Source organism: Cololabis saira, chromosome 10 (assembly GCF_033807715.1).
Source record: "Cololabis saira isolate AMF1-May2022 chromosome 10, fColSai1.1, whole genome shotgun sequence".
NCBI classification, from domain to species: domain Eukaryota; kingdom Metazoa; phylum Chordata; class Actinopteri; order Beloniformes; family Belonidae; genus Cololabis; species Cololabis saira.
Genome location: NC_084596.1, coordinates 42,343,873 through 42,369,022, shown reverse-complemented (window position 1 = coordinate 42,369,022; position 25,150 = coordinate 42,343,873). Strand labels below are relative to the sequence as shown.

At 44.0% G+C, this 25,150-nt stretch overlaps 1 protein-coding gene across 3 annotated transcripts; it reads left to right on the top strand.

Moving 5' to 3' along the window:
- Window positions 1-2,681: 2,681 nt before the first annotated feature.
- On the top strand, window positions 2,682-24,872 carry LOC133453086 (cAMP-specific 3',5'-cyclic phosphodiesterase 4B-like). 3 transcript variants are annotated; one of them, XM_061732948.1, is made up of 10 exons: window positions 2,682-3,071; window positions 14,008-14,101; window positions 17,828-18,060; window positions 18,159-18,257; window positions 19,186-19,350; window positions 20,242-20,341; window positions 20,461-20,615; window positions 21,883-22,005; window positions 22,090-22,272; window positions 23,318-24,872. In XM_061732948.1, exons 1-10 carry the CDS (start codon window positions 2,772-2,774, stop codon window positions 23,672-23,674), a joined length of 1,809 nt encoding a protein of 602 aa, XP_061588932.1. In that variant the 5' UTR covers window positions 2,682-2,771; the 3' UTR covers window positions 23,675-24,872. The 3 variants fall into 3 exon arrangements, with proteins under 3 accessions (XP_061588932.1, XP_061588933.1, XP_061588934.1); XM_061732949.1 differs by lacking the exon at window positions 2,682-3,071 and adding an exon at window positions 10,538-10,764 and having other exon boundaries at window positions 23,318-24,871; XM_061732950.1 differs by lacking the exon at window positions 2,682-3,071 and adding an exon at window positions 13,239-13,654 and having other exon boundaries at window positions 23,318-24,871.
- The last annotated feature ends 278 nt before the right edge of the window (window positions 24,873-25,150 follow it).

Sequence of the window (25,150 nt, the reverse complement as noted above, 5' to 3'; positions counted from 1 at the left end):
CCGACTCCCTGTTCGGTTTCGGGCATGACGCCAAGAGACTTTTCTTTCAGTTGCGCCATGATACAGGTGTGTACCGATTTTCGTGCGTGTACGACATACCGCATTCTGGGGCTTGAGGCACAAAGTTTTCCGGGGGGCGCTGTTGAGCCATTTTGGCACGCCCATTAATGCAAACCATTAAATATCAAATTTTTTGCCAGGCCTGACTTGCATGCAAAATTTGGTGACTTTTTGGGCACGTTTAGGGGGGCAAAAAGGCCCTCCTTTCGTCAGAAGAAAAAAGAAAGAAAGAAAGAAAGAAAAAAAATTCCTACAGATACAATAGGGCCTTCGCACTGAAGGTGCTCGGGCCCTAATTAAGTGCTCTGAGCCTGGGTGCAAACTTTTGCCGCGTTCCATTTACCTCGGAAATCGGAACTGGGAACTAGGAATGGCAGCCATCTTGGAATGGTAACTCGGGGGTGGTGAAGCTTCTCCCACTTTCCCAGTAGGAAATCCCACTTCGAGGGGCGTTCCAGTTGAAAATTCCGACTGGGAACTGGGAAATTCCGACTTCCAAGGACAAATGGAACGCGGCATTGGTCATTGAGTCTACACAGCCTCATCTAGCTGATGTTTACATGTTATTTATTTAATGTTATTGTTTTTATTTATTTTTTACATTTTCAACTGGTTAGAGTTGAAGTTGAAGTAACATTTATTTTTTGTTCAGGGATTGTTCTTCAAAAGTTCAGGGATAAAAGCGAATAAATAGGTTTTGAAAGTTACATTTGTTGTCAAGTGGTTATTTGTGTACGCCGTACATTTACGCCGCCGCCACCCCCCCGGGAAGCATGCCCCCACTGCTGAAAAAATTTCTAGAGGAAACACTGATATATATATATATATATATATATATAGCCTATATATTTTTTATTTTTTTATTTTTTAACTCTCACAAATTATTTTGGTTAAAGGGGACCTATTATGAAAACAGGTTTTTCTTGCTTTAACATATATAAAGTGGTCTCCCCTCAGCCTGCCAACTCAGAGAAGGAGGAAAGCAACCAAATTCTGCAGTGTCTGTACAGCCGCCCGGATGAGCCGTCCAGTGTGATGTGACTTCTACGAGCCAATAAGATTCTGTGCATTTCCGTTACGTAACCAAAATACAAACGCCCACAACTATAAAACCGTGTAACTGCATGAGAGCGTCCGACTATCGTCGCACTGCGTGACATTGGACGCTCTCTGTCCATCTCCCTCCAGCAGCTGCCACTTTATTGAGGTTTTTGTAGTGAAATGAGGAGGAATCATAGAGATAACTTCTCATTTCAACTACCTGGATCAGCCGTTCCTCATCCGTGACTGTTTCCTACAGCGCTTTCAACCGGCTTTCAACGTGAGCGGCAGGAAGAAAATAGAAGCAGGACGTCCGACAAATGTTCAGCTCAAAACGCATGCCGTGTCATGCTGGGCAGCGCTGCGTCGCTGCGTCCAGTTAGGACAGTCCAATAGAAAATAAAGCAATGGAATTGATTTTGTCGCTGACGCTCGCTCGCGTCACATGCAGTTATGACACGGTAATTCCGCCGGCCGGAGCTTCCGCCATTTTTCCGTAGTGGTGTGTCGTGTCATTCAGGCAGCCAATCAGCACAGAGCCTCATTATCATAGCCCCGCCCACTCAGAATCCTGCATAGATAATGAGGTTAGAGAATGGGAAGATAAAGACATGGTTTAGAGGCTGAATTTCTAATTTATTTAGCAAAAATAATCAAAAGCTTGTTTTAAAGACATTCAAGGCCTGTTTAAAATAGGGATTAGATGCCATAATAGGTCCCCTTTAAGATTGCCTTTATTTCTCTTTGAGTTGGAGGCCCCCATCATGCAGGCTGGGTTATATGGGGGGGGGGGGGGGGGGTTTCAGCAGCAGGCTGGGTTATATGGGGGGGTTTCAGCAGCAGGCTGGGTTATATGGGGGGGGGGTTCAGCAGCAGGCTGGGTTATATGGGGGGGGGGGGTTCAGCAGCAGGCTGGGTTATATGGGGGGGGGGGTTCAGCAGCAGGCTGGGTTATATGGGGGGGGGGGGGGTTCAGCAGCAGGCTGGGTTATATGGGGGGGGGGGGGTTCAGCAGCAGGCTGGGTTATATGGGGGGGGGGTTCAGCAGCAGGCTGGGTTATATGGGGGGGGTTCAGCAGCAGGCTGGGTTATCTGGGGGGGGGTTTCAGCAGCAGGCTGGGTTATATGGGGGGGGGGGGTTTCAGCAGCAGGCTGGGTTATATGGGGGGGGTTTCAGCAGCAGGCTGGGTTATATGGGGGGGGTTTCAGCAGCAGGCTGGGTTATATGGGGGGGGGGGGTTCAGCAGCAGGCTGGGTTATATGGGGGGGGTTCAGCAGCAGGCTGGGTTATATGGGGGGGGGGGGTTCAGCAGCAGGCTGGGTTATATGGGGGGGGGGGGGGTTTCAGCAGCAGGCTGGGTTATATGGGGGGGGGGGGGGTTTCAGCAGCAGGCTGGGTTATATGGGGGGGGGGGGGGGTTTCAGCAGCAGGCTGCCTAGCACGCCTCTCTTCAGCAGAACGGCACTGGGACCGGCAGAAGTTAATGAGCGAGCGGTCGGGAGGGGGTGGGGGAACCAGCCGGAGTGGGAGGGGGTTTGCAGAGAGACACATGAGCGAGAGCATGAGGGGTTCCAGGAGAGGGAGGCTGCACGAGGGCAAGCGGTGACTAACCTCCGTGTGTCTCAGAAACTCAGCTTCCTTGAACTTGGAGGTGGCAGAGCGTGACAGCATGAAGGAGCTCTGTGTGCACGCCTGCCCCCCCTCCTCCTCCTCCTCCTCCGGACGGCCCGCGCTCCAGTCCCCCACGCGATCAGGCCACCCTGGGACCCCGGGGCAGCCCATCAGGGTCTCCGGCAGCTCCGGCGGGGACATGGACCCTCTCGGGCCTGAATACGTGTCCGTGTGTCTGTTGGCAGATGAGTCGTACCAGAAACTGGCCATGGAGACCATGGAGGAGCTGGACTGGTGTCTGGACCAGCTGGAGACCATCCAAACCTACCGCTCCGTCAGCGACATGGCCTCCAACAAGGTAGGAGCTGCCGCACACGTGACAGCCGTGCATTTGGGAAGAAATGGCAGCATTTTACCAGAATCGCAGATAAAAAATGAAAAAAGCATGAATGTGTTCAGAAATTTGTCATAGGATGCAAATGATCTCACTTTTGACTTTCAACAAGTGTTTCTTTGAGTTCAGGGGGGAATTTTTATTTTTTTTATTCTTATTTCTCATAAAAGTGGTGAGTTCTTCTGAATGTCTCATTCTGTAAATGTGTGTTTGAACCACTGAAATAATGATCACTACAAGACCTCCCACAAACGCCGCAGAAAGACACTCCGGTGAGATATCTGCCAGACCAAAATGACTGAGGTCCAAGCCCAGGTTTTATTTCTGTAGAAAGCAGCAGTTATCATCAGCTCTGTGGATAATGTGAAGCATGATGATGAATTAACAGGTTCATCACTCATTGACAGCCCTGGGCATGTCTGTGTAATTGCTGTGTGGTCGACTATTTGCATAGTATATACAAAATGTAAATGATTGTCACCACATTGACGCACTTGCAAAAGCAGCACGTGGCGGTGTAGGAGTTGGCAAATCGTTTTAAAGATCAGCTGTGAAAAGAAACCAAACAAAAAGAGGATGGAGGAGATGAAGACGGACAAACAGGATTTGCATGAAAGCCGGCAGAGTTCCTGCTGCATTTGAATGGCCGAGTGGCTTCTCTTCTGTGGAAATGTTTGTGCTGTTTCTCTGCTCAGGTCACGTTACACAGGAATACTTTTATTATTGTTGTCTAACAAGTCAAATTTTTCAAATACAATTTTCTTCCTAAGAACTGTGGACCAAGCTGACGTCACATGTGCACATGTTTGTTTATTGGTTTATTTGATGCCCTTAAACACAGCTAGTCTTACTGGGCTCCACATTAACAAACAATACATTTAACAGTTCAAAACAAGACAGAAAGAAAGAAAACGAAATCACACGACAAACCTACATTAAACTTTACCGTATGTCTTAAAGCAAAAAAAAACATACATGAAACATTCCAATATACAGGACTGTCTCAGAAAATTAGAATATTGTGATAAAGTTCTTTATTTTCTGTAATGCAATTAAAAAAACAAAACTGTCATACATTCTGGATTCATTATAAATCAACTGAAATATTGCAAGCCTTTTATTATTTTAATATTGCTGATTATGGCTTACAGTTTAAGATTAAGATTCCCAGAATATGGTTGTATTATTTTTGTTGTATTATTTTTGTACAGGCTCATATCCGGCACTTTAAAAACCTCATATTGTACATTTCTGTTTATACATTTTATTTTATCTCTTATATATTTGCTTTTATATTTGTATTATATTGCACCAATCACCACAACAAATTCCTTGTGTATGTTAACAAACTTGGCAATAAACCCTTTTCTGATTCTGATTCTGATATTCTAATTTTCGAGATAGGATATTTGAGTTTTCTTAAGCTGTAAGCCATGATCAGCAATATTAAAATAATAAAAGGCTTTCAATATTTCAGTTGATTTGTAATGAATCCAGAATGTATGACATTTCTGTTTTTGTAATTGCATTACAGAAAATCACAATATTCTAATTCTCTGAGACAGTCCTGTACAGTAAAACATCATCTAGGCCAAGAAAATCGTGTCCCGCCGAAACGCTGGTCGCTGGGTTGGGACGGGCTCTCAGCAGGTGGATTAGTGGCAGGAAAACAATGGAAGCATTTTGACAACACAAGAGAGTAACATCAGCCCCACGTGATCTACAGTATCGTAGTTCCTAAACGTCTCCTCAAATCCCAAAAAGGCCTTATCAGGTGCAGGATTTCCATTATTTTTCCTGCTAGCTTTAGTTTTAGCCTCCTGGCTTCATAAGGTTGAACATGATGAGCTGGATGATGGTGTTTTGGTCGTTGATGGTGGTGTTTACCACCGTCATGCCTCAAGCGTTTTGCACCACGGAAAATTCCCCAAATTTCCCACACCGACTTATCCCGAGAGTCGTTCGGATTGGTCATCTAAGACAGCGGTTCCCAACCTTTTCTCCTTGTTCCCCCTTACTTGTGTCTAAGACCAGCCGGGCCCCCCGACCCGTACGTACTAGCACCAAAATAGTCTTTGATTGAAAAAATGAACATTAATTATGTTTTTTTGATACATTTCTCTTTGGTTTACTCTGTATACATATGACTTTGTTTTTCTCCAATGTCACCAATGTATAAAATACTCACAAAAGGACATAAAAATATTTCTGAAAAATGTCTCTTTTAATATGAAACCAACATTTTTTCCTTTAACAACCTGTCAGAGTAGATTAAATGTAAAGTAATGATATAATATTAAGGAATTAAATCATTTCCTGTGTTTTTCACCAGTGTATAAAAAACACAAAAAATATTCAAGACATTCATAATAATTATGAATGACTCATTCGTAAATATAATTTTTACAACTGCATAATTTCAAAGCAGACAAAGTTTTGCGCCCCCCCAGAGATCTCTGGCGCCCCCCCAGGGGGGGCCCGGACCCCAGGTTGGAGACACTGATCTAAGAAATACTAAAGCTAATTAAAGTTTACTACATTTCAGCAAAAATAAGGAAGACATTTGTTGAAATCCTTGCACGGAAAAACTCGTACAGTAAACGCTGTTGTCAGCAGTGTGTTGGCATGACGACGCCAGCGTTCAGCCGTCCACTAATGGCTCTTTTCCACTAGTTCCTACTCAGCACGACTCGACTCGCCTCAGTTTGGTTCTTTCCCACCAGGGGTCTAACGTGCCGAGTAGATACTTTTCTGTAACTATTCTACCGAGGTTCTAAGCGGCTGAGTCGGCTGTATCTGACATCATCACACTACAGACCACCGATTGGTCGGGGGGTTGGAGTCAGACGTCTGAGTCAGGAGGAGGAAATCAGAGAAAGAGACTCTGACGGATTCTTGTTCATTTTATTCAACAGGCAACGGCAGCAAAAGTCTGTTTCATGATCCAACTCTGAGGTGCAGATGTTCATAAACCTGGTGCTGAGGAGAGAATTAAAAAGGGATCTAGACGGAGATAAGGAACGACCAGATCTACCTGGAGCTCTGTCTCTTCATAGCTGCTCATGGCTCCAGCTGACTTTTCAGCAGCACTGAGACAAACTAACAAAAAAAAGGGTCACATACGTCACAGCAGCTTGACTCCAACCTCCTACTTCTGCTCCAGGTGCTGAATTGTTATGGAAAAGAAACCAGGCCAAGTTGAGATGAGTAGAAAGTGCCACCCTGGTCTCGTTTCCATTATCCCCAGAATTGAGCAAAACGTACATTTTTGCAAAGATAAACCTGTAATTGAATCACCTAGATTAAGAAAAAAACTAAACAAAAAAAAAGGTCAAATATGGTAAAGATGTTTTCATGCTAACAGGAAGTGGTTCCCCAGACGCGTTGGTCATCCAGTTCATCCCAAAAGTGTGTGGGAAACACTTGGTTGGTCTCCGGCATCACTGGACGAGACGTAGTCGGTTCGGTCCAAAACTATCAAACTCTCATAACAGCAGTCATTTGTCCAAAACTAAAAGTATTGAAATCTCCTTTTCTCTTTGGTTTGAAGAAAAGTCTCAATTCAATTCAATTCAATTGTATTTATATAGCGTCTATTACAACAGAAGTTGTCTCTAGGCGCTTTCCAGAGAGCCAGAACACGACATTACAGGATGACATATACGGAGTAAGAGACAGAAAAACACAGACCCCCGCAGCGCTTGACTTATGACGCTTTCACAAGTTGTGTAAGGATAAATTCATGGTAATTGTGTGTTAATATCTGAGTTAGTCACTGGCTGAGACATGAGGGGGCGTCTTCATCACGGTGGTTTGTCAGCAACACTTTGGCTGCAGGATGTCTAAGATCATAAAAATCACCTGGGTCGTCCAGTCATCGGCTCATAGCGTCATGTTCCAGGGCTTTCCTGCTCTTGTTGCAATATTTCATCTTAAAAGCCGTGAACGTTGTCGTGACAGCGGAGGAAAATGTCAGGAGACTGAATTCCTCTTGGAAACTTGGGTTCTCTGAATAAAGTCCTGCTGGGACCTGCAGCAGTTTAGCTCTTTCACCTACTCTACCTTGTGACAGAAATACGTTTGAAAAAGTCAGCTAATTGAATCTAAATAAACGCGGAGACTCGGAGACTAAACAAGGCAGCTGCTTTGACTTCCTTCTGCTTTGATGCACTGGGGTGGGGGGTGGGGGGTTTCTGTCTTTTTAATTTGTAGAGAGCTCAACCGGATCGTTACACGCAGGCAGCCCGGCGTTACTGAGACTGTGTGGTGTCAGATTGTGTCCGGTGAGGGTGTCTGTTTCCGTCTCAGGTCTGAGGGAGGATCGCCGTCGGCAGCGACGTCGTCAGACCCTGACGGGTGACTGCGACGCCGGTTTCCTGTCTCTCTATTTCCTGTTGCCCCCCCCCCCACAGCCTCCCTTCTTTTGCTCTCTGCCTACGAGACCAGGCCAACAATGCTTTGGCCGAATATTTAACCACTACGGTAGGGCTGTGCGATTAATCGATTTTAAAAGGAACCCTGCATATTAAGACATGTAGGTCTTAAAAGATAAATGTTGGTATCAATTATAACAATGTGATATAAAAAACCTTGTTGATGTCTTCGTTTTTTATAAAATTTGAAAATATAATTTAACTCGTAGGTCGCCATTGTTGTTTACATTCTGGGTAGTAACGTCACACGGTGGCTCCTGCTAACCCCCGTCCACTGTTCTGACACCCAGAAACAGATGAAAACACAGCTAAACAGGTGACGGCGCACCAGAAACACAGATCAAAACACAGCTAAACATTAAGGTGACGGCGCACCTACAAAAAAGTAAAAAAATAAATAAAAAAGTGCAGCCCCATAAAGCATGAACTATAAAAACACCATAAAACTCAGATAGACTAACAGACCACACGTTTCAACTAGCAGATAGCCGATGCTACAATAAAAACCCCAGCCAGATCTGGTGTCATTAAATTAAATAAAGATGTTCTTGCCTATTTGAAGCGAAGTCTGCGCCTCCCGTTTCGTCAAAGTCCCGGGCCAGTCCCCTCAGCCTCTGGTCTGTCATCACCCAGCACCGAGGCCGGTTTTAGGGGGGAGAGGGGGGGGGCTATGCCCACTCAAACGTGCATCCTGCCCACCGGCGTCTCCATCCCGGCGGCGGCGAGAGCGGATGGCGGTGCGCTGCAGGCTCTAAAGCCCCGGCTACGCCGTCTACGGCGTAGGCTACGTAGGCTATGCCGTAGCCTACGCCGTCTACGCCGTAGGCTACACCGTCTACGCAGGAGCCTAATGCACTGGTAAGATGCGCACGACATTGATCATTTTTGCAGATCTCCTGTGCATCACAGAACTTTGATCCAGTTTGCCTGAACCGAGACGTCTTATGGGCTCCCTCGTCAGCCTCCACGGCCGGGAGAGTGCTGCTCATCTATGTTTTAGATACCTGTCCCAGTTAAACTAACGCGGCTTATCTTCCCAGAGCCACCGCTCTACGTCATCGCCCCCAGAATGCATTGCGCAGGTAAAACATGGCGCCTCCCGCAGGTCAAAATATGTGATAAACATTGTAGATTTTTAAAGCAATTAGATTATTTTATGTGTTTCTAACAACATATTTTAGTATAAGAGAACAATTGTGGCTAATTAGGGACTACATGTCTTAATATGCAGGGTTCCTTTTAAATCTAAATCGGATTTATTAATCAAGACGATGTTAAAAATCGGAAAATCGATTTTTTACTTTGTTTGGTCAAGAAGATTGTTAATGTTGTCACTTTACTAAACTCAAGGAGGATTTAAAGTATCTTTCAGTTGCACTTCATTCCCAATAGGGAAATTTGTTTATTTTTCTTTCAAAATAAAGATAAAATATTTGAAACAATTTATTCCATTGTCTTTTGTAGTTTTACCAAAAAAAATCGAAATCGAAATCGAAAATCGGGTTCACAGGGAAAAAAAACGGGATTTTATTTTGGTCCAAAATCGCCCAGCCCTACACTACGGCATCAGTGGGACCTTCCAGACAATCGTACCCGAGGCCGTTGCAGCTGCAGGGCTTCCTGCACAGCCCCACTGTTGACCAACGCTTGTTTGGAAAGCACGGAGGTTCATCAGGTTATCATGTTACACTTTCATTTCATCACTGTCCTACATCGCTTTGCCATTGAGCAAGGATGGAAAGAAGTGTTTCCTCTCCGCTTCTGAAGTCGGTGTATTCACTCATTTGCCGTGAGCTTTGAAACAAAAAGGCCTGTCTCTCTCTCTCTCTCTCTCTCTCCCGACCCAGAGGAAGTAACTGAACCCATAATCAAAGCCAGGGTGTCTCCGTTTTCACCGTTCCAAGGGCACAGGTGTATCCGGGGGTGCCGGACCACACACGGGGCTGACCGCCCGCCCGCCCGCCCGCCGGCCGGCCCGCCCGGGCACGGTGACCTAAGTGTGGGGAGCTGCTTCCCCGGCCCCCACTATCATTAGCCCCGGCCGCAGCGGCAACGGCGATGCCGGTGACGGCCCTGAACAAACACTGCCATCCCAATCCATTTAGAGCAGTTTAATGCTCTGCGGGCTCGTGTGCAAACAAGACCCCGAGCGAAAAAGACAAGCAACTAGGAAACTCTAACGCACATGTGGTCACTTCAACTTTGAAGGACCGCCATCCTCGGAGGGGAAAGAATGACAAAATGATTGAAACAGATGTAGCTGTGGGTCTGTAGCTGCAGCAAGGCGTAATGGACGTAAAATTATAGTGCTGCGATTCCGTTTGACTGAACGGGCGGTGAGGAGATCAGACAAACTGCGGTGGCACTTAATTGTAATTAAAAAGTATTGCCTCTCTCATTTTCCTCCTAGAAAAAAAAAAAAAAAAAGAAGGGATGTAAACGTTCAGCATGTTCCTTACTGCAACCCTTTTCTGAGAAGCGTGTCTTTCTGCTGTTGCTACACTGTGAAAACCCTCTGGCCTCCGTCCAGAGCGTGTTGACAGTGTCAACACGGCGGCCGCACGCGGGGCAGACGCCGCGTGACTCACGCGGGGCTTTGTCGGATTGCACAGCTGGCGATGTCGCATCGCGAGGTCAAACTGCAGCCGTGATCCGGCTCCAGGTCGGGACGGTTACAGTCAGAGCCGCTCTGCTCCCCAGCAGCCAGCAGGAATGTGTTTGTTTAAGTCGTGATTTTCCACCTTCCAGTATGTCATCATGTCTGTGTGTCTGTCAGACTGCTCCCTCCGGGACTTTTGCTGTGCAGCGCGGCGGCGCGGCGCAGGTATGTCAGTAGGTTGCTGCCCCGAGGCCCTTGCAAAGGAAGCAGGATGTCAGTGACCTCAGAGAATTACTCCGTTAAACAAAAGGGGAAGTAGGTGGAGACGCATGCTCGGGCCTGCGTCGCGGGGCGGAGCCAAGAGAGAGCTCTCGGTAGGTTCTGTGGAAAGGCCAGGCAGTCAAGTCAGCTTTATCGCTATACGTTTCCTGCCTGACGCCACTCTAGGAGAGAGAACAGAGAGAGGAAGCAGGCAGAAAAACCCAGACAGGCTGAACAGTTGAACAGCTCTCGGACGCTACAGGATTTCATCACGGCTGCGTTTGGCTTTTGCTCGGCGACAATGGGACTATGTTGTTCTGAAAAGCAGCAGAAAAACTCTGAAATGCTTGCAAGCTTGAAGAAGGTGAGTGATCTTTGGAGATGTGCGGTCCGGCGTTGGGAGACTCTGTTAATGAAAGTGATTGTTGTGAACTTAGACTGATGGAATCTCTTTAGAAAATGGGATTAAACTTAAAGTTAAAGTGTTAAAGTTATAACTTGTGTTTAAACTATATAAACTATACTAATAACTTATAACAATTGCAATGAGAATTTCCCAAATCAGTGTACAGTTGTTTTAGTGTTTGCTATTGAACTATTCAGACAGATGTTTTGAGAACAGTTTATTGTTTTGTAACCGCTCTTGGTAAAGCTGCGTTTGTCCTGGATGTCAAAACTCTCCGCTCACGTAAAAGGATGCGTGACTTACTGCCATGCGTTGAGTAACTGTCTCGGTGTCAGCGTGCCGCCAGTGTGGACCGTGCACGCTGAGCTGGACGGCCCGGCCGCTGTGCAGCCGGTGTTTCTGGCGTTCCGCTTAATTCATTCTCCATAGATCCAATCAAACCGGCTCTGTTCCTGCACTTTAAAGAAACACTTACAGTCTTCCCTTTGAACTGAGTAAAAGAGCGGACTCATTCCAGGCACAAGTTTCTGCTCCTTATGAGCTTGGCTTTGATTTCCACAGACAGCCCCTGGCAGTCCGTCTCTCCGGCGGAGCCAGTTCTTTGAAAGTCGTATTCAGGTTTCAGAGTCAAGTGGATGTAAGCTGTCTGTCTGACCGCCCTGGGACAGCTGGAGGAGCAGACAGGCGGCTCCGGCCGCGGCCAAAAACACCTCTCTGTAATCCTTTATAGCAGTCTGGTAGGAGAAATGATAGGATGGAATTTTTATTTCACTTTTTTTTCTATTTTGTATCAACCCCACAGTATAATCTGAGGCTCTGCAGCCAACAATTGAAACTTCAATGTATGTGTTCTGCAGCACCAGAGGTGTCAAGTAACTAAGTACAAATACTTCGTTACCTTACTTAAGTAGAAATTTTGGTTATCTATACTTCACTGGAGTAATTATTTTTCAGACGACTTTTTACTTTTACTCCTTACATTTTCACGCAATTATCTGTACTTTTTACTCCTTACATTTTAAAAACAGCCTCGTTACTCTATTTCATTTCGGCCTTTAATAAAAACTATCCAGTTAAATTGCTCCATCCGGATAGAGTGAATTTGGTTGTGGTTGTTTCAGATGTTCTTGTCCAGTTTTGTTCTTACATCCGTTCCCTCAGATTCCTGCAACTAAACTTGGATGTACATTCCAATAAAGGTTAGGATAAATGATAACATGCCTCTGAAGTTTGACTTTTTGCACCATTACAATACTTATAGGCAACTAGTCATCATATCTCCTGCTCTCTGAAACACATGTTAATGCTCAATAGTACACATATATGGTTCTTTAATATATTTGCATTATACTAAGATACATTCATTTTCAATGGCTTTTGTCCTTAATGGCTTTTTCCCCCCTTACATTACTTTTACTTTTATACTTTAAATAGTTTTGAAACTAGTACTTTTATACTTTTACTTTTACTCGTGAGGCCCAGTCCATGGTATCGATCCCTTCATCCATTTCATTTTGGCCTTTAAATAAAAACTATTCAGTTAAATTGCTCCATCCGGATAGAGTGAATTTGGTTGTGGTTGTGGCTCAGAAAAGAACAACATGAACGCCATTATTATTATTAGAGTTATGAGAGTTGTGTGTGTGTGTGTGTGTGTGTGTGTGTGTGTGTGTGTGTGTGTGTGTGTGTGTGTGTGTGTGTGTGTGTGTGTGTGGAGGCTCTAATATGCATCTCTGGATGTTTTCTGGTGAGTATTTTGACTGGGGGGGGGGGGGGTAACCATCGTGGGAAAGATGGAACCGGCCACGTGACTCTGTTGCCATGGCGCCTGGGTTACCGTGCAGACGGTGCAGGCGCTGCGATGCAGACCCATAACTCTCTTATCCTCCAGTCATCACCATCTCCGTCTCATGCAGATAAGTGATTTTCATGGAAAAGCAGTGAGAACATTAGTCTTTAAAACGATTACGTATAGAAGGCCCGGCCGGAGGGTCTTATGGTTTCCTTTGTGTTGGAAATTAGACCAATTCATTACGTGAATCTAAACGCACACTCCTTTTCCTCCCTGCCCGTCCCATGTGATCAACGCCAGCCGGGGTACTTGGGAGTCTCACATTGCGCAGTATGCATCTCATCTGGTCTGCATTTCTGACTGGGGAGAGCGTGTGAAGAGAAAGAGGGGTGGGGGGGGGGGCGTGAGAGGGAGAGACACGGCCAGACGGAGAGAGAGAGGGGAAGATGTGGGGATTCTCCAAGCCCTGCTTTTCTGCAGTGCTGAGCAAAGGGGGAGGAGAAAGAGAGCGAGAGACCCCACCAGTGTCTGTTGCTGGGACTTCACCCCCTCCTCCTCCTCCTCCTCCTCCTCCTCCTCCTCCGCCTCCTCCTTCTCTCTGCCTTGGACCATTCCTCTTTTCCTTCCCTACGTCTGTCGTGTAGCTTGCCTTTCCTCCATCTGGGTCTGGAAAAGGCTGGTCCAGCTCTGGGATCGGGGTCCGGAGGAGGCAGGGGTTTAGAGAGACGGACAGGGAGAGGACTCAGAGGAGAGGGAGAGGAAACATCCACCGTATCCAGGGGGATTCCATCACTCTGCTGGGCGGCGTGTGATCGTTGAAGGCGATGGACGGGGCTGGGAGGAGGCGTTCCCGGCTGGGGATGTAGGGCTCCTCCACAGCCCTTCTCTCCCGTGTGCGTGCACGGCGGCGGGCCGTTGGGAAGGCTGTGCTCAGCCTTGGGGATCCACTCAGAGAGGAGCGCTCGCTGCTTCTGCTGGGGAGCACCAGGGGCTCAGACCAGCGGCACCATGCCGGAGGCCAACTACCTGTTCTCCGTGTCCTGGGGATACATCAAGGTGTGTCCCGGAGGAGAGCTCACCGCGTTTGTTTATGTTGTTCTGGCGTCCCTGGTTTTTAGACTGATGATCTTTTAATGCCGCGACGACAGACGGGGAATGTGCTCGCTCTGATTTTTGTCTCTGTGTGCTTCTGCTCGGACTGAGGCTGCACGGCTTTGGAAAATTGCGTCATTTTGTGTCACTGGGAAGACATGATGCACTGGATTTTTACGTCCTGCAGATTCAAACCCAGACATGATCCCAAACCTTACATCCCACATAAACACAGCGGCGCCGTCATGGGACGGTGTCTGCAGGGGGAGATGAGAATAAAACAGCTTTGCTGTATAATCTTTTCTTTCTGCTTCCAGTTCAAGAGGATGCTGAACCGGGAGCTGAGCCACCTGTCTGAGATGAGCCGCTCAGGCAACCAAGTGTCCGAGTACATCTCCAACACCTTCCTGGGTGAGCACAAGTCTCTGCAACGTACCACTCCAGTTACCCAGCATCCTCTAGGGAGGAGCATGTATTCTGCATGTCACTGAGGTGGGAACCCTAAAGCAGTGGTTCCCAACTTTTTTCCTTGTCCCCCCCTACTTGTGTCTAAGACCAGCCGGGCCCCCGACCCGTACGTACTAGCACCAATAGAGTAAAGTGGTGCGTTAAAAATCTTTAATTGAAAAAAAATGACATTATGTTTTTTTGTTACATTTCTCTTTGGTTTACCCTGTACTTTGTTTTTCTCACCTTACTTTTGTGTCACCAATGTATAAAATAAGCACAAAAAATAATTGAAAGGACATAAAATAATTTCTGAAAAATGTCTCTTTTAATATGAGAGTAACATTTTTTAACATTTTTCCTTTAACAACCTGTCGGAGTAGTAGTATGATTAAATGTTGAATTATGATATAATAATACGTTTTTAAGTTTTTATCCTGATAAATAAGTATTTTAAAATGACCAAAATGACCAAAATATATTTCTAAGTGGGTTAATACAGACTTGGATTACAGTATTCCATTAGGTGTGTTATTGTGATTTTTTTATTTATTTAACATGTGCAAATATAATTTTTACAACTGCATATCCTCAAAGCAGACAAAGTTTCGTGCCCCCCCAGAGATCTTTGCCCCCCCCCCAGGGGGGGCCCGGACCCCAGGTTGGGAGACACTGCCCTAAAGCGTGTCCAGTGGTCGGGATACTCCCCTTACTGGGTCTGCATCGCTGCTCTGAAACCAGTCTGATCTGGTCTGGAGCAGACAGATCCCCTGGTTGTGACTGCAGAGATGTGTGAGGGAGGAGGGAGGGCTTTATTCTGAGGGAGGACTTCCCTCCGGAGACCTGAGCAGCGGGGGGGGCTGAGGGGGCTGGATGCATGCGTGCATACTGTGTACATCACGTCTGGATAGAGAGACGCTGCATTATTCATCAGGATAGCGGTCTTTCCTTGTCTTGGAACCCCCCCAGGGCATTTGGTGACTCACGGCCCACCCCAACCTCCAGTCCAGCGGTTTCCCTCTCAAATCCAATCAAATCAAATCAAATTTTATTTATATAGCACCTTTCATGCATAAGAAATGCCGCACAAAGTGCTTTGCATTAAAAACAATAGCCAAAAACCGGTGCTAAAAGCTAAAAGAAAGAAGGATAAGATAGGCTATGAGGTTAAAATACACGCTACACTTCAAAAACTCAAAATCTTAACAAGAATATTTGTCTTATTTCTAGTTAAAATGTCTCATTTTTAGTCAAAAAATGTGAGCGAAGACGGAGCTGCTTTAAGACACCAGCACAGCAGCGCAGCTCTAAAGCGTAGCGGTGTTGTTATCTGCGCTGCGTCTGACACCTGTCCGTCGGCCGGGGGTTCATGTTCCTGCAGCTTCTTGGATGCTGCAAATGAGGTTTCAGTGTTTTTAATCACTGCAGCAGAGACGCTGCACAAATGCAGATTAGTGTTGTTTCTGTCAGCCTGTTTACATTTTAGTTTTAGTCTCGTCTTTGGGCCGAGCTATCATTTTAGTTTTTATTAGTTTTAGTAACGTTCATTCTCCTTTTAGTCGTGTCAAGTTTCAGTCGACTAAAAGTCTGAGCATTTTAGTCTTATTTTAGTCAGAATTGTCCAGGACCATTTTAGTCTAGTTTTAGTCAAAGATTGTATTTAGCCAAACCCATTTTACAATTCAAACAAGGTTATCTTATTATTATTATATTATTCTTACCTTATAGACTCAAGAATACATTCATTCCAGATACAGAAGACTCTAATTTGAGTTTACAACATATTTATTTTTCCGCATTTCTCCCCATCCTTTTCTTTTTCAACGACATATTCGGTTTTCTTTTCCAGGTCTATGTAGGAAAGTGGATCCAAAAATTAAACTAGTTTAAAGACTAAACCAGAGAAAACAACCTAAAAAAAGTATATTAAGGATCTTTGTCAGAACATTTCGTCTCGTTTTGGTCAACGAAAATGAAGACACATTTTAGCAGAGTTTTTATTCTGTAATCTACTTTTTAGTCTGGTTTTTTTTCTTCTACGATATTGCATTATATATTTAATTATCGTTATCGTCACATGACCAGCATTTTCCTCAGGTGATAAAGGTTTGTTGACAACGATATTTAGTCATCACTTTCATTGACGAAAGCAGCTTTAATGCAGATAGCTGGAGTTTCACATTCATGCATATGGAGATGACATTTCTCCTTTGAGGTGGCAGAGCGGCAACAGGAAGACTGAGTCACACGCAGCAGCTCAATGCAAACAAGCTCTTCCTTTAAACGTTTCAGCTAAACACGACAACTTTCCAGGGTTCTCAGAATTGTTATTGCAACATATTTCTGCACGATTTATGGTCATAACATGTCATTAGCACTTCCTGACTGGGCTTTATCACGCCATCACATACAGATTTGCGTGGAAATGATTTTTTTTCAATTGATTTCAGTCTTTTCTTCTCCGTGTTACTCGTCTCTGCATGTGTTTTAGGGGCTGAGGAGGAAAATAAGAGAAAAGTTGATTAAATGTCAGTGCAGCTTTAATGTCACAGGGGTGTGAGCATAGACATATACGTATATATGTCTATGGGTGTGAGAGGGCCCCGTCCTCCAGCCGTTTACTCCAAGAGACACTGTAAACTCTTCTTTTTTTGTCACACTTTACAGCTTGTATTTTATTGACACAATCTCAGCCAAAATCCAGAATCAATTCAATGAAAAGCTATGTATCTTACACCTGGTGATTGAACAGCTTTGTGGCCTCCAGAACGGGACAAAAACCTGGAAAAAATGTCTATATGATGACGTCATTTGCTTTAATTTGGACCCATTCTTTTTTTTTCCAACATTATCTTTAGCTTTATTTGGTTTTCAAATCCTTCCAATGATACACAACAATAAGAGTGCTCTTACATAAAACAAGACATCAAGGGCAGCTGAATTGCAGCTGAAAAGGTCAGGTATTTATGAGATATCATAAAGCAACACTCAGTTTAGTTTTATATGAGTAAAGGAAAGAAAAAAAGAAAGAAAGAAAGAAAAAAAATAAAAATAAAACCCCAAACAAAACAAGAAAATAACAACAATCGAAACAACAAAGGTTTCTCTATTTTTCAAGGGTTAGCCAAAATTATTTCACCATTGTGCATACACTGCAAAAACTCAAAATATTACCAGGAAGATTTGTCTTATTTCTAGTTAAAATGTCAAATTTTTAGTCAGAAAAATCTCATTACACTTAAAACAAGAGTAATTACTAGAAAAATAACTTGTTATTTGATAATTTTCACCTGTTTCAAGTAAAGTTTCACTTGAAATAAGTAGAAAAATCTGCCAGTGGGACAAGATTTATCTTCTCATTACAAGCAAAACAATCTTGTTCCACTGGCAGATTTTTCTACTTATTTTAAGTGAAAATCTACTTGAAACAGGTGAAAATTGTTGTTTTTTCCAGTGATGAGTCTTGTTTTAAGTGTAATGAGATTTTTTTTTACTAAAAATGAGACATTTTAACATTTTAAATAAGACGAATATTCTTGTTAAGATTTTGAGTTTTTGCAGTGTAGTTCAGAAATACAAACTTGAATGTACAGTTCACACAAAATAAAGAAATCAAGTACCAAAAGAAATGTAAACTCGTCTTTTAATCACCATTCCTTCCTCTTTTTGTATCTTTCAATGTCCGTGCAGACAAGCAGAATGAGTTGGAGCTGCCCTGCCCGGTGCAGAAGTCGAGGGAGAGGAAACGGAGGCAGGGCCAGACGCAGCCGCCGCCGCAGACGCAGCAGCAGCAGCAGCAGCCGCAGGTCGGCATGATGACGCAGATCAGCGGCGTGAGGAAGCTCAGCCACACGTCCAGCATCTCTGCCGGCAGCGGAAATCGCTTCGGGGTGAAGACGGACCAGGAGGAGCTGCTCTCCAAGGTGAGCACCGCACGCACGGGCTGATCTCCCACTACTGTTGGTGTGTTAAGTGTTGGCGTCTCTCTTCTAAAACCTGTGAATCCTGTTCTCTCTAACAGGACCTGGAGGACATCAACAAATGGGGACTGAACATTTTCAGAGTGGCTGAACATTCGCACAACCGACCGCTCACGTGCATCATGTACTCCATCTTCCAGGTCAGTCTCCTCCTTCCCCGTCCTCCACGTCTGCCCCATGAAAGCATTCAAACAGAAACAGAAACAGCTGCAACTAGTGGAGAAGACGGGATAACAGCTGATTATCAGCTTAAATTAAAGGCAGTTGGACTTGACAGTGACCCGTACAGTTACCCCAAGAACCAGTGGTCCATGGACATTAATATTTGGTACAGTTACCAAGAACCAGTGGTCCATGGACATTAATATTTGGCCACGAATCCAGTTACTGATATTTATATGTACTTAATTTCTACGCCGGGGAAATACACGAAGCAAAGCTTGAAGGCTTACAAAAGTCTTGACGCTTGGTCCGACTTCAAGGCAGGATTTGTTGTAGAAATTAAAGTGATGAGGACACTGAACTTTATGATTGGACCGTTTAACGTTAGCTACCCAAAAATCCAACATTACCTGATACAAAATGGGAACCACAAATCCACGTTTCGGTGTCTGGAATCCAGTTGTTTCTGTGAATTGCAGCGATCCATTTGTCTCTCTTAAGCTTATTTTTCATCAGTCTGTAAAACGATAACTCCGATTTCTTGCTAAATCTTCGAGTACAGTCGATCGTACAACAGCTCTTTCCCATTTTAGATGTTTTCCAGTTGCTCAAACTGAAAGTCTACGCTGACACTCGGTCTTTCTGACACTCAGTGGGCGTAACCCGCTGGGAAGTCGCATCTGTGACGTCATGTGCATTCCCTCTACTTGGGGACCATTAGCTGCTGAACCAGCTTCCTAGCTGGGAATGATCTTGGGTGGGGGTGGCTTCTTTGGTTTAAAGACAGAAAACGGAACCTAACGAGCTGCTGGTTGAAAATACGACCAGCACAATGAAGCATCTTTTGATCACGGCCTCGGCAAAGGTCCAGTTTCTCTAAATGTTCCTTGTTTGTGTCGCACGCAGGAGCGAGACCTCATGAGGACGTTCAAGATTCCCACGGACACCTTTGTGACGTTCATGCTGACCCTGGAGAGCCACTACCACTCGGACGTGGCCTACCACAACAGCCTGCACGCCGCCGACGTGGCCCAGTCCACGCACATCCTGCTGTCCACGCCCGCCCTGGACGTAGGTCCCCCCCCCCGGCTTCTCCTGCCAACCCGTGGTTCATTACCTTGTTGTGCTCGGAAACAGTTACATTTTAAGTTTGTCGGCTAAAGATAGATCTGATCTGGAAACCTGGTTAGCATGTGGCGTCACTGGAGCGTGCTAGCCCGCCACCACTGTTGTTACACTGCAAAAACTCCAAATCTTAACAAGAATATTTGTCTTATTTCTAGTTAAAATGTCTCATTTTTAGTCCAAAAAATGTTATTACTCTTAAAACAAGAATTTTCATCTTTTTCAAGTAGATTTTCCCTTAAAATAAGTAGAAAAATCTGCCAGTGGACCAAGATTTTTTTGCTTGTAATAAGAAGATAAATCTTGTTCCACTGGCAGATTTTTCTACTTATTTCAAGTGAAAATTTACTTGAAACAGGTGAAAATTGTCAAATAACAAGTTATCTTTCTGGTGATGACTCTTGTTTTAAGTGTAATGAGATTTGACTAAAAATTAAAAATTTTAAGTAGAAATAAGACAAATATTCTTATTAAGATTTTGACAATTTTCACCTGTTTCAAGTAAATTTTCACTTGAAATAAGTAGAACCATCTGCCCGTGGGACAAGATTTATCTTCTCATTACAAGCAAAAAAAAAATCTTGTTCCACTGGCAGATTTTTCTACTTATTTTAAGTGAAAATCTATTTGAAACAGGTGAAAATCGTTGTTTTTTCCAGTGATGAGTCTTTTTTTAAGTGTAATTAGATTTTTTTGACTAAAAATGAGACATTTTAACTAGAAATAAGACGAATATTCTTGTTAAGATTTTGAGTTTTTGCAGTGCTTGTGTTGAATTGTGCTATACAAATAAACTTACCTTGCCTCTTCATCCTCCCTTCCTCTCCCCAAACACAGGCGGTCTTCACCGATCTGGAGATCTTGGCAGCCATTTTCGCAGCAGCCATCCACGACGTCGACCACCCCGGGGTGTCCAACCAGTTTCTCATCAACACCAGTGAGTGCATCTGGGAAAAAAAACCCAAAAAACATAGAAAATCACAAACATCCAGTCAACATTTACAAGAATAGTTACCACGGCCGACTCCTAACTATTCTGTCCTCTGCGATGATCAGACTCGGAGCTGGCTCTGATGTACAACGACGAGTCCGTGCTGGAGAACCACCACCTGGCCGTGGGCTTCAAGCTGCTGCAGGAAGACAACTGTGACATTTTCCAAAACCTGACCAAGAAACAGCGGCAGACGCTCCGGAGGATGGTCATAGACATGGTGAGGAAACGTCTGCATGCCTGCACCACACTGCAGCTCATCCACTCCCTGATCCCATCTTTAAATGAATCATTACTGGGGCTGGGGATCCATTCAAATCCCATTCTTAAGATTCAGAACCGATTATCAAAATTTGATTTGATACGATTCGATTCCGATAATGATTTGGGTTAGTGTTATCAAAAATGTTTTTTGAGCTGTTGCATGAATTATATGACTGTAGTTCTGCAACATATCAATACTATTATTATATTGAGATTAAACAGCAAGTATTGGCAACTAATGATGCTGTAAGGACCAATCAGCTCCCAGAATGCTGATAGAACTGCTTTCAGAAACATCGTGGGCAATGTTCCCTCTAAACTGCGCGCGTGCGCAATCGCGCACTGCCCGCATATTCTCAGCGCACAAGAAAGTCTATCCAGCGCAGTGCTTTAAGTGGGCCGGTACGCGCCGGTACGGAGTACCCCCACTTCTCAATATTAGCCTCTGGCGTACTGGGACTTCTAGTAGTTCAAGTAGATTTTCACTTAAAATAAGTAGAAAAATCTGCCAGTGGAACAAGACTTTTTTGCTTGTAATGAGAAGATAAATCTTTTTCTACTTATTTCAAGTGAAAATTTACTTGAAACAGGTGAAAATTGTGTTTTTTTCCAGTGACGAGTCTTGTTTTAAGTGTAATGAGATACTTAAAAATAAAGCGTGCATATGTGATGTTGCTCACAGTCGTCCTCAGTTTGCTCAGGGAGCTTGTGTGTGTGCCCAGATACATGAAAAATTAGAGGGAACATTGATCGTGGGTCAGAATTATGAAACAGATCCAGGGAGGAAACAGAGACGGATGAAATCTGTTTTATTTTTTCCTACATTCCGTTTTTATTTGTTCCATTTTCGGTCTATTTCGGTTTTTAATTTTTGAGAATTTGGTTTTTAGCATTTTATGCAAATGTAACCCCAAGACAGTATATTAAGTAAAGAAATATAGAGAATTTATGCAATTATAACTGAAAACTTTAATGTTTTCATACCTTTAAACATATTTAAAGGCAAACACATGGCAGTAGTTATTCTGGTGTCCAACAAAACATTCCTCTTTTGGGCATAGACCAAAAAATACCAAAAGTTGTAAGGATGAAAAAAAAAAGCGATCATTAGACATACGAATCGATTTTTAGGAATTAATATGAGAATCGATTTAGAATCAGATAATTGATTATTTCAACACAGGTCTAATCATTCCATCGTGTGTATTTTCTTTGCTGCCCAGGTCCTGGCGACGGACATGTCTAAACACATGAGTCTCCTGGCTAACCTGAAAACCATGGTGGAAACCAAGAAGGTGACCAGCTCTGGCGTGCTGCTGCTGGACAACTACACGGACCGGATGCAGGTGAGGAGCTTGTTTTTCTCTGATGGAAACATTCCCGTGTGAAGCCGGGGGAAACGTGATGCTGATCAGCCGCTGTTCCTGCAGGTGCTGCGGAACATGGTGCACTGTGCAGACCTGAGCAACCCCACCAAGCCCCTGGACCTGTACCGCCAGTGGACCGACCGGATCATGGACGAGTTCTTCCACCAGGGGGACCGAGAGCGGGAGAGGGGCATGGAGATCAGCCCCATGTGTGACAAAAACACCGCCTCGGTGGAGAGAACTCAGGTACAGAGCACCGGCGCTCAGCTCCACACGCAAACGCCACGGTTTTTAATTCTGAATTAATTATTCAGAATTAAACAATTCTCCTTCCAGTTTACATGGAAATAGTAATTCCGAATTGAGGTTTACATGGAAAACACGTTTGATGGTCTTTCTCCAATTCCTCTCCAGGTCTGGGGGTTGGGAAGGTTCTGATTGGATAGGGGGGGGACCGGAAGTTAAACTACCGGAAGAAAAACTAACTTTTTTTATATTGTGCACTTCGAGAATAAAGTTGAAATGTCGAGAATAAAGTCGAAATTTCGTGAATAAAGTCGATATTTCGTGAATAAAGTCGAAATTTCGAGAATAAAGTCGAAATTTCGTGAATAAAGTTGATATTTCGTGATTAAAGTCAAAATTTCGAGAATAAAGTCGAAATTTTGAGAATAAAGTCAAAATTTCGGGAATAAAATCGAAATTTTATAAAGTTGAAATTTCAGCCGTCAGCTATAGGAATTAACAATTATTTAGCAAAAAAATAAGCATAGCTGATTTTTCAGGAAGGATAGGTGATCTTTTCAGGACTTATGGGCCAATTAATTATTCCGAATTAAATAATTCAGAATTAAACTATTTCTTTTTACGAGAATAAAGTCATAATATAATGTTGCGAGAATAAAGTTGTAATATTACGAGAATAAAGTCATAATGTTGCGAGAATAAAGTCGTAATATTACAAGAATAAAGTCGTCATATTACGAGAATAAAGTCATAGCCTAATGTTGCGTGAATATAGTTGTAATATTACGAGAATAAAGTCATATTGTTGCGAGAATAAAGTCGTAATATTACGACTTTATTCTTGTAATTTTACGACTTTATTCTCATAATTTTATGACTTTATTCTCGTAATTTCCAAATTTTTTTTGTCTTAGTTTGGCCCTAATACTCTGTCGTACATTTTAATTCTGAATTAAAGAGGAATTAAACTTCCCATGCAAACACACTCAAAGTTGTAGTTTTTTAATTCTTTATCTTCTAACATCTGTGTTGCTTATGTCTCCAGGTGGGCTTCATCGACTACATCGTGCACCCTCTGTGGGAGACGTGGGCCGACCTGGTCCACCCCGACGCCCAGGACATCCTGGACACGCTGGAGTTCAACAGGAACTGGTACCAGAGCATGATCCCCCAGAGCCCGTCTCCCCCCTTCTACAGCGACGGGGAGGGAGAGGGAGGCCCGCACGCCGACAGCGAGGGCGAGCCCGGAGAGACCAAGTTCAACTTCAACCTGACCGTGGACCCCGACGACAGACAGAGCGGACTCATAGAAAGCAGAGTGATGGACACGGCTCTCCGACGTGACTCCGGTCAGGACAGAGTAGACGTGCAGACGCACGACGTCTCCCCGGCGGAGACATAGCTGACCCGGTGGCGTCCTCGGAGAGCGGAAACCTCTCACGGAATTGATTTTATTTGCAGTGGAGCAATCCTGCAAACCCTGGCTCTGCGGAGCCGCCTGGATGAAAGGGTCTGACTGAATGTGGGGCACCCCTGCGGCTGAGGCCTGGAAACCCTGTGGCAGTTTGTTTAGCGCGCCCCTCGGAGGAGCTGGAAGAGCGAGTGCTCTGTTCTCGGAGGAAGGGACTGCAGAGGCGCGGCTGAATCTGGGCCGTCGCACACCCACAGTCTGAAATCAGCGGTACGAATCCATGAACTGAGAGAAATCCACCTTCCAAACTTGCACTTCAGGACAATTTTGTCTTCACGTGGAACATTTGTAATGTCTTGAGACTGGAGAGCACATGGAGTCCAACCAAAACTACAGGTCTGCAAGTTACTCGGAACCAAGTAGTTTTTTTGTGTTTTTTTTTTTAAAAACACTTGTATAAAAATAACTGGTGTGCCTTTTTCCTTTTTTTTATGTGTTTTTATAATTTATTGAACACATTCATGAAGCTGTAAAATGTTTCTGATTTTCTACAAAGCGACATAGCTGTGTGTCACAGTCTTCCTGATGTCCTGGCAATAGTATCAGCTCTCTCACTGACATGTGTCAAGAATCGCTCCACTTCCCAGCACGACTTGCACTTTGTGGAACACTGTAAAGAAATGAGGAGTAGCACGGAGAGCAGCTGCAGGCCTCATAAACCAAATCATCGCAACCAGTTATTCCACATATAGAGGGAATGCACGTGACGTCACAGCGGGTTACGCCCACTGAGTGTCAGAAAGACTGAGTGGCAGCGTAAACTTTCAGTTGGAGCACTTAAAAAACATCTAAAATGGGAAAGAGCTGTTGTGCGATCGACTGTTCTCATAGATTTAGCAAGAAATCTGAGTTATCGTTTTACAGACTGCCGAAAAGTAAGCTTAAGAGAGACAAATGGATCACTGAAATTCACAGAAACAACTGGATTCCAGGCACCTAAACGTGGATTTGCGTTCCCATTTTGTAACATTTTGTAATGTTGGATTTTTGGGTAGCTACACTGCAAAAACTCAAAATCTTAACAAGAATATTTGTATTTTTTCTAGTTAAAATGTCTCATTTTTAGTCAAAAGAAATCTCATTACACTTAAAACAAGACTCATCACTGGAAAAAAACAACAATTCTCACCTGTTTCATGTAGATTTTCACTTGAAATAAGTAGAAAAATCTGCCAGTGGAACAAGATTTTTTTGCTTGTAATGAGAAGATAAATCTAGTCCCACTGACAGATTTTTCTACTTATTTCAAGTGAAAATTTACTTGAAACAGGTGAAAATTGTCAAATAACAAGTTATATAATATATAATGAGACATTTTAACTAGAAATAAGATAAATATTCCTGGTAAGATTTAGAGTTTTTGCAGTGTAACATTAAACGGTCAAATCATTTGTGACTAAATATTAA